The sequence below is a fragment of the Eucalyptus grandis genome, chromosome 2 (assembly GCF_016545825.1).
Source record: "Eucalyptus grandis isolate ANBG69807.140 chromosome 2, ASM1654582v1, whole genome shotgun sequence".
In the NCBI taxonomy this organism is placed as follows: domain Eukaryota; kingdom Viridiplantae; phylum Streptophyta; class Magnoliopsida; order Myrtales; family Myrtaceae; genus Eucalyptus; species Eucalyptus grandis.
The window spans coordinates 8,194,281-8,204,569 of record NC_052613.1 but is presented as its reverse complement, the minus strand read 5'-3'; the positions used below and the strand labels follow the sequence as shown (position 1 = coordinate 8,204,569).

The 10,289-nt window shown below is 37.3% G+C and overlaps 1 protein-coding gene across 1 annotated transcript; it reads right to left on the bottom strand.

The window, feature by feature from the left end:
• Positions 1–2,531: 2,531 nt before the first annotated feature.
• Positions 2,532–6,149, bottom strand: LOC120289356 (rhamnogalacturonan I rhamnosyltransferase 1-like). Its single transcript, XM_039304145.1, is given in 9 exon segments — positions 2,532–3,707; positions 3,923–4,080; positions 4,179–4,360; positions 4,363–4,382; positions 4,471–4,759; positions 4,962–5,131; positions 5,222–5,310; positions 5,412–5,479; positions 6,048–6,149. Coding segments are annotated over 8 exon segments (1,164 nt in total). The 5' UTR covers positions 5,454–5,479; positions 6,048–6,149; the 3' UTR covers positions 2,532–3,493.
• Positions 6,150–10,289: the final 4,140 nt, after the last annotated feature.

The following is a 10,289-nucleotide window of genomic DNA, read 5'->3' as shown; positions in this document are numbered from 1 at the left end:
TGGCAGAAAACTGTCTTGCACTTGCTCCAAACAGGAACTGTTTTTAGAGTTTCTGCTCTGAGAGCAAAGGCAAGACCCCATTTGCCACACCGGGGACTTCTACAGGAGCTGAGTATTTTTCACCAATATTGCGTCCAAGTCTTGTTTTTCTTGGTGTTGGTCTGATCTGTCTTATCCCAACCGGCAGATGAATCTGAAACTGGGTGTCAAAACTATTTTTCTATATGAAAGAAAATATCATGTTTTACTCTGTTCCATTTTCTTTATGTGCATTTTTCATAGGTGTCTTGTTAATGAGTGTCCCCATGACATTTGTTAAAGCGTAGTTAATATTCCAAAGCATTGATCTGGCTTAGCACTAATAAAGCAATGAATTGACAATTGCAAACTTTCCTTCTCTGATTGCTTAACTGGTGCCGGCGAGGCCTCCTTAACAAATGTTTAGGGGAATCAAACTATACATTAATCTCTTCATGCAATGCACTTGATTGATTCCTGGTTAAGGGTTGCTTTATTTACAGTGTGAGGTGACAAGTCTTACACTGTCCACTACTTGTGATCGAGTTATCAGGCCTCTCTGCTATCCTGTAGAATTGTATAGTGAATTGTTTTGTTTTTATTTGGTCAAATGGTGAATTGTTGGATAATAGGAGATTTATCCGTAACAGGTTGTTGAATAGATTAACTCAAGCATTGCAAAGTTCTGGGGTAGATTTATCCCAGGCCAGCATCTCGGTACAAATTGATCTAGGGAAGCAAGCAAATGGTAGAAATGCCGCCTCTTCATCTCTTCCTAAGGTACTTCCCTAGTTTCCTCAGCCTGTCATTTCTCTTATTCATTTGGGTCAATCTAAGTAAATATGTCGACATAACTTGCAGCATCGAGGAATGACCTTAATTCTGTGTACAATGCAGGATACTGAAGCTAGAAATCAAGGAGTCACACGGCCTCGAGCTGCAGGGCGAGATTGCAGATCCAGCCCTGAAGAAGCTAAAAGGCGGGGAAAAGCTAGGTAGCATAACAATCATCCTGATATTCTTTTTGTAATACGATTTATTCAAATTTTTTTGGGTTAAACCTTCTTACATATAGGGTTCATCCAATCTTCTCCTGGCTAATAAACTTATCCAGTCGAGACCATTGTACATTGTCTTTAGTTTGTTTGAATGCACATAACTTTCAGGCATGTATTACTTGTGATATTTCTCTTTCTTATTTTTTGTTTCGGGGGTCGAACTTACTTGTAATATTTAATCATAAATCAATTCTCTTTGATTTGGAGACCCTACCGGCTTCCTCATTCGTCGTCACCAGGCATCAGTAATGCGGACTTATCTTGCATGCAACAGCTTCTCTTGCTTTGCTTTTCTTATAGTATAGGATGCCCCACTCAAATGATTTTGGGGCTAAACCACAATCTTGTTGCGTACAAAAGTTGGCAGGTACTGGTGTTTAAGCATTGTATTTGGTTGGTGTCTGTGATGATTACCATCCGAGGATTTTCTCTAACCCTCCACAAATCTCGTTCGCTCGAGAATGATTTCTGGTATTTGCTTGCGTAATTCACTCGATTCGACTTGATTATTCATGAAGATAGTCATGCTTTTCACGATAAGCATATTTCTCTACACATTTTCACTTAAGCGGAGCTCGTAATCTGTTTTGCTGGCTGCAAATATGTGGGCACTACCAAATTTCAGCTCGTTCTGCGTACATACATACAATGGGGTTTGATTTAGTTGCGCAGTTCAATACTTAGAAGGGCTCTTTCTCATTAGTTTGTTTCCACCTATCAGTTAGTTCTCCCGAAACTGATGGTACTTTTGCCAAGTGAGAGAATCCGAACCATAGAAATACATCCGGTTCAATTTCTCTTAAGAGTGAACAACAAGGTCCTCAAGAATGCCAATAACACCTTCCAAAAATATTTCATCATATGCATGGATAAACAGCAAGAAGGATCGGTCGACGGGCTGATGTTACTTGTGTCAAAAGTCATGTTCAGTTGGTATCCAGCAGTAGTTAACGCCAGGAAACCCACATTCTACTCATCGCTTTTGAATTAGCAGATGTGTGATGATCAACCGTCGTAATCACAGCAGTACGTGATCACCGTGGTTTATCTAATTGATAATCAACAAACGTTACTTGCAGTCAAAGCATGCTTAACCTAAAAAAAGTGAGATCAATGGGTAAGTTTTACACAAAGAAGTGAGCAGTTGAGAATGATTTTTCTTCATTAGCCCGCGATAATCATGACAATCCTTCCATGAAGAAACAGAGTGGTTGTTAAAGGGCATTCTACTTCTTACCTCATTACTCATGGCCTTCGCATAATAAAGTCGACAACCACATCTTCTTGAAGAAACAGAGTATCCTCTTGTCATTATGTATGTTCTCTAGCAGCATTCATGACTTGGTTTGAAAATATAGACCCCATTTGGTCTCTCACCTTACATTCTGTGCACAATGACCAATTATCATGATTCACAAGACTCGTGCATTTTCTTTCCCGGTAAAGATACTGAAATCAACAGGCCAACGGTCTAATACAGTTCTTATTCCAAAGAAAGTAAAGGACAACAAGAACCATTCACTAGTCATCTCAAATAATACAAGCCTGTGGGCAACGAATAAGAACAAATACTAATCCAGAAATTACAAATTTTCATAGAGATGAGCTTGTTCAATTGGCTTTTGGTTGCTTCAGTTAGGTTGTCATAACCAACAGGCTAAAAATCAATTGGGAACATATTTTTCAAGAAAGTAACAAATGTCTCAATTACCAATCGCATGAAGCTCTTTCCAACATACCATGGTTGTCAACATGACAAAAAAAAAAAAAAAAAAAAAAACCACTTGCTTTACATGAATATCTGTGGACATAGTGCAAAGATGACCAGAAAGGCTGTGGTTACTTATGCACCTAAAAAAAGAAAAGAAAGAAACGAAGGAGAAATTATATGACATTTTTATCCAATGAGTGATCCTAATCATGTTGCCAGTTGCTTCAGTGCTTCTGTGGAATCGAACAAAAGAAACAGCGATTATGTGTGAAGAAATTGAAGAGAATGTGTATGAGAAGAAACTGGAGCAGCTAATGAAAAGGAAAAGGAAAGATGCGGCTGATGAGAAGATGTGGATTGCCTTCCATAAATTCACAGTTGCGGCAAACCACATCTATATTTGCATCTGCTGTGAAGGTGCCCAACCAACTTGAATGAACATGACACCACAATGGCATGATAGCTTCTGTACATCAATTGAACAATCAGCAAGAACAGAGGAGGTTAGACTGTACTCCTGCAGCCTGCAGCTTCTGCAGGATTTGACCCTTTCTTGAAGGGTAAATTCTTCTATGCATTTCACTTGATGGCCCTTTCAGGACAAAACTCTTTTCACCATAGTGATATGATGAAGAGGTTAAAGATCTCTGAATAGCTAGAGTTGCGGATGCAAATTGAGAAAATCAGATCACCCAAACAACAACCATCATAAGCATTCTTGTGGGTTTGCATAAAAGTATTCCTCTTCTTTAGGTCTATCTGGAATGACCAACCTCCTCGTTGGATTACCAACATGGAATGCATGGGCTTCAACAGCAGAAGAGAAATCTTCCCAACTTAAATTTCCATTACTGAACTGGTCTATTAACTCCACAAGAAGCCTTCTATCCAATAGAAGGGTCTTCTTGAAACCAAGAAACCTAATTGTACCATCGGAAATTAGTTAGAAAGTATTAACTTTGAAAAATCATGGCATGGAAAAAATGGTATAAAGGCCCGTCATATTATATATGAGATTCAACAGATATCAAGGGTCGAATTTTTGGAACTTAAAATATAAGTTTGACTGAAGCCAAAGAGAGCAACTGTTAAGATGAAAACTAGAAGACTTAATTTCATGCATAACGATTATTACCTGCGATGTCCTTCAACAACCTTAGCCATATTCCCATTATAAGTGGGAACAAAAACATCACTTTCCAAGGACACAAGATAATCTAATGCTGCCATCTGTGATGAGTGATTATGAAAAGCTTTTAGGTCTGAGGACTCTAGTATTGTCTCCTTTTTAACCTGTTACAAGCAGAACAAGTCAACCAAATGACTAGAGACACAAACAAGAAGGAAGCAATAAAAACCAGATATTAGCCCTTGGGCTCTGTGGTACTGACCAATTTTGGATAAGTCATAGCAAGAGTTGCCATTCTTTCTTCTCCACCGTATATTTCACCAGCAGCAATATAAATTTGCATTTTTCGATCGATGTCCAGAGCCTTCAATGTGAGAGCAGTCTCCTCAGGAGTCAAAGGACAAAGACCCTCTATCCTCTGCATCTCAGAATCGATTTTCTTACTTTCCACTGATCATAATCGTATCTGCCAAGAAGTGGAAAAGAGGGGAAATTTGCTCAGGGGATCCTTAAACAAGTTATCCACTTGAATGAAAAGGTAGCTCACAACTCACCTCATTCTAGTCAACTCTTCCACCTCGTCATTGTTGCAACCGTGAGTACAGCCTGAAAACGCCAACATGTCCATCTCATATCTAAGGTGAAGCACAAGAAAAGGGCCATTTTCCCTTAAAAGCTTTACAACTTTTCCTCCCAGCTCCTCTATCTGAGGAGTGAACTTCAAAGCACTAAAATTCACCCGGCAACGCAGCCTCTGTAGCTGCAGTGGTTGGCCATTGTTGGCAAGCCGGGCATCAGTTCTATTGAAATGTACGACTTTGTGCTTCCGTATCAGGGAAGAATCTATATGCACAAAAAGAAAAATAACTGAAAGTAAGCTAGGATTAGGAACCAGCACCCTTGATAGGGAACAACGGAACCAATGAAACTTGATGACACAATTTCACTTCAATAATACGTGATGAGACAAAACAACTATTGATATTGAAATCAGGTTTGGAACACTATCCAACATGGACACAAGTTCATATAGTTCAGGGACAACAGACCCGGCGATGATAGTAAGAAATGTCTGACCAACTGGTTGGCGCCATGGAATAAATTCTTCCCTGTTCCACTCTCCTCTTGAGCCTGGGTGGCAACTCCTTTAAGATTCGAACCTCATCTCTCAAAGAGGTGATGAAATGATCAACATCAAATATGTCATGAAACTCACTGCCAAATAAAATTAACAGCTTTTAAGCCATGTTCTTGCTCAGAATGCAGTATCTAGTAATTAAACAAAAGAAACAAAGTCATCCCAACCTGGGGTCAGCCCAGAAGGAAGTTTTATCCAGCTCAGGGACTATGAGTGTGACGTTCATATATCTAGCAATGGCAACCATATCACAAATCTGCAGTAGTCATGGAGTGCTCAGATATTGACATGGGTGAAACCGAATAATGCTATTGAGTGTTCTTGTTCAAACATGGGAAAACATAGCTATTCACTCACCGCTGCTCTCATCTGATTAAGTCCTCCATTGCAAGAGACCATCAAGTATCCATTGTTCTTGTAAACCCCTATGCAACGAGAAGAAGTACAATTCAATGCAACTTCGTGGTATACTTTGTGTTGGCAAAGTGCAGGCTGCGGGTCGCTTTCTCTTAGCAAATACCAGAAAAACAACATATAAAACTTGCGAAGAAAGAATATTGACACTTAAAAGGACAAAAAGCCAATCAAACACAAAGAACAAAAAATGTTGTTGCATGGTAACTGCTCGGAAAGTCTCTCATCAGATGCGTGCTAAACATGATTTCCGAAAACAGTCCTACTTCCAAATGCGAAACCGACCCAATAATCACACCAATCTAATCACTCACCACAGGCTTGCCCTCTGGAAAAACTTCATAACTACAGTGAGAATCAAAGAGGCAACATTTAAGACGACGACATCACGACAAGAAAGATCGACGATCAAGGCATTTTCCTCACAGCCAGAGAAAATCCATGAATACCCAACATCACCATAGGAATTCAAAGACATTACACGAATCCAACACGGCGAACACGAGCTAACCTAAGATCGGGGACCAAAAAGGAACAAAATTTACACGAGCTGTCCAAGAAGCAAGCGTCGGGACTCACTCTTGGGAGGCAAAACGCGCCGAGGACGATGCCCAGAAGAGACCTCCACCGCCTCCTTGGCTTCGGTAGCGGGGGCGACCGATCCCGATGATCGCAGGGAGGCCTCCCTTCAGCACCCTCGGGCCCCACGTCTCCCCCAGCGCCGTCAGCTGCACCACGCACGTCCACAGCAACACCGACGTGGCGGCGCGCAGAATCCACATCCTCACCCTCGCCCGGGACACCGCCGCCGCCGCCGGCATCGGTTTCGCCGCCGCGCCGCCTCTCCGAGCGGCCTCAATGCCCATCATCCTCACATCTCCCTCTCTCAAACGCTAAAAAACGCAGAATCGAACTGGACCCAGAACGAGCGAAGCCCTCCACAATCTTCCTTTCCTCTTCGCACCACCGAGTACGATCGCCGCCGCCGCCGTCCGCCGCCGCAGCAGCACTGACGAACCCTAGGACGCGTTCACCGGATCGGAGGCGCCGATCACCGGAACTCGGATTCGCCGGAGCGGGGAGAAATTTTGGGGGGACGGGAGAAGAGAACGAGAAGGAGAAAATTAATGATGTTGGGAAAGAGACGTGAGTGTAACAATAAATATGAAAAGTTCGTATCTGTTTATGGCAATACACGTTCGTCGCTGCGTATACTGCCGTCGCCGTTGCCTCCCTTTTGGGATTCAAATTTTTGTAGATAACCATAAAATCATTTTTGAAAATCTGTTCTTGTGTTCGGATAATTTCGAGCTTTGGTTTTCTCGAATTTAAAATTATTTGAACATCGACATTAGTTCATGTTTATGATATTTGTAATGGTAGGGGATTTTTCTGGATTTTATTTTGGATTTTAAAAATAAAATGTTCGTTCGCTTTATTTTCGCAATTCTCGATGTTGGTTTTTTTTTTCCGTACATCGTGATCATTTTATTTTCGGAAACCAATTTATTCTTAAATTTTTATAATTTTGATGATCAAAAGGGACGCTAAGATTTCTTTATAAAGTGTTTAATAACGACATCGATGTTTTATAGATAAATCAGAAGTGTGGAAATAATAAACGTTAAAAGTTTGTATCTTTTTGATGATATGCGTTTGTTTCTGGATATATTGCTCTTGCTATTGTCCCTTTTCTCGGATCAAAATTTTGCATATGGGCATGTAATGAAATTTGTAGATAACGATAAAAATCAAATAAAATAGGATAAAATTGAAGTTTATTCCGTTTAAATAACCTCTAGATTTGATTTTCTTGAATTTATAATTGTTTGAAAATCAATATTAATTCAAATTAATAACATTCACAAAGCTAGGCAATTTTTTGGTGATTTTTTTGGATTTAAAAAATACATTTTTTCCTCTTTATTTTCACAATTCGTAATCATTTTACCTTGAAGACCGATTTATTCTTGCATTTTTCAATTTTAATGACGAAAAAGGACATTAAGGTTTCTTTAAAAGTGTCTAGCCCCAACAGTAGTTCTTTTTATGGACTAATCTGAAAGTGCAGAGATTATAAACGTGAAAAGTTCATATATTTATGGTAATATACGTGTAATATACGCCTGTTGATGCGTATATTGTTCTTGTTGTCTTCTCCTTCTTTGAATCAAAATTTTGCATTGGTCATGTAATGCAATATGTTAGATAACAATAAAATAAAATCAAATCAAATCAAATTGAAGTCTTTCTAGCTTTGATTTTCTAGAGTTTAAAATTATTTAAACATCAACATTAATTCAAATTTATGACATTCATAGTGGCGGAGAATTTTCGTGATTTTCTTTGGGATTCTAAAAATAAAATGTTTGTTCTCTTCATTTTCACAATTTTTTTTTTTTTTACATCGTAATCATTTTATTTTCAAAAAACCAATTCATTCTTCAATTTTTACAATTTTAATGATGAAAATGATGTTAAAGGTATCGATGCTTTTTACAGACTAATCAGGAAGTGTGGAGACAATAAACATTAAAAGTTCGTATCTTTCTAGTAATACATGTTTGCTTCTGTGTATATTGCTCTTGTTATTGCCCCTCTTCTCGAATCAAAATTTTGCATGAGCATGCAATGGCATTTGTAGATAAGAATACAAATCAAATAAAATTGGACAAAATTGAAGTTTATACCGTTTAGATAATTTCGAGCTTTGATTTTCTAGAGTTTGAAATTGTTTGAACATCAAGTTAATTCAAATTTATAACATTCACAAATCTGAAGAATTTTTTGCAAATTTCTTTTGGATTTATAAATTAATTTTTTCTTTTTTATTTTCAAAGATTCTCTCATTTTTTTTAGTACATCGTAATCATTTTACCTTTGAAGACTGATTTATTCTTCAATTTTTTTCAATTTTAATGACGAAAAGGACATTATGGTTTCTTTACAAAGTGCTAGCCCCAACATCAGTCCTTTATGGACTAATCTGACAGTGCAAAAGATAATAAACGTGAAAAGTTCATATCTTCATGGTGATAAACGTTTGTTGCCGCATATATTGTTCTTGTTATCGCCTCCTTTTTTGAATCAAAATTTTGCATATGGGCATGTAATGAAAATGTTAGATAACAATAAAAAATAAATCGAATAAAAATGAAGCCTTCTAGCTTTGATTTTCCAAAGTTTCAAATTATTTAAACATCAACATTAATTCAAATTTACAACATTTGTAGTGGCAGGGAATTTTCATGATTTTATTTGCGATTTTAAAAATAAAATATCTGTTCTCTTCATTTTCACAATTCTATGTTTTTTTTTTTTCATACATCGTAATCATTTTATTTTGAAAAATCTATTCATTCTTCAATTTTTACAATTTTGATGATGAAAAAGCATGTTAAGGTATTGATGCTTTATAGACTAATCAGGAAATGCAAAGACAATAAACGTTAAAAGTTCGTACCTTTTTGGTAATACATGCTTGCTTATGTGTATATTGTTCTTGTCCTTGCCCCTTTTTTGAATCAAAATTTTGCATATGAGCATGTAACGAAATTTGTAGATAAGGATAAAAATAAAATAAAATCGGATAAAGTTGAAGTTTGTTCCGTTTAGATAATTTCTAACTTTAATTTTCTAGAGTTTGAAATTGTTTGAAAATCAACATTAATTCAAATTTATAACATTTGCAAATCTAAGGAATTTTTTGCAATTTTTCTTCTGATTTAAAAATTCATTTTTTCTCTTTAACGATTCTCTAATTTTTTTCCATACATTGTGATAATTTTACCTTTGAAGACCGATTTATTCTTCAATTTTTTCAATTTTAACCAAAAAGGATATTATTGTTTCTTTATAAAGTGACTAGCCACAACATTTGTGCTCTATAAATTAATCATAAAGTGCGGAGACAATAAACATGAAAATTCATATCTTTATGGTAATACACATTTGTTACTGCGTATATTGCTCTTGTCATCGCCTCCTTTTTGGAATCAAAATTTTGCATATGGATATGTAATGAAATTTGTAGATAACAATAAAAATCAAATAAAATCGGATAAAACTATCTTGTTATTCCGTTTGGATAACCGCCAGCTTTGATTTTCTAGAGTTTAAAATTATTTGAACATCAGCATTAATTCAAATATAAGACATTCGCAATGATGATAAATTTTTTATGATTTTCTTTTGAATTTAAAAAAATAAAATATTTGTTCTCTTTATTTTTCCAATTCTCTAAGTTCTCTTTTGGTGCATCGTAATCATTTACTTTGAAATAGAATTTATGTGGACTTTTTCTTCTTTAAAATAGGACTTGAATTGAGGAATCGGGATGAAATTGAAGCCCCAAAGTGTGAAATTCGGATTTAGGCTTGGATAGCAAATTTTGGCTTCAAAATTGGTTTTATTGGTGGAATTTAGGCTAGAAAGAAATAGGGGACAAGGTGGTATGCTTGAAGACCAAAGTGGACCAAGCTTTAATTACTCCAAGATATTTCTTTGGACTTTGGCTTCTCTCTCTCTCCACCAAACTTCTCGAGCACGTCCCCGCAATCCATCCTCTTCACGTCTTCTCTTTCTCGATCTCTCTCTGCTCTGCTTTTCATTCCATTTTCCACTGCAACTTTCATCTCTTTCATTTCTCTCCACCGAGACTCCCTCCCCCACTCACACGATTCCACCTCCACCAAATTCTCCATCTTCAAGCTTTTGTTGACCCGATTTTTCAACGCCTGCACACGCGGCCATCTCCACTTTTCCACCTTACCTCGTGTCTTCACGTCCACCGAATCAACTTCAGCTCCTTTCAATTTTTCC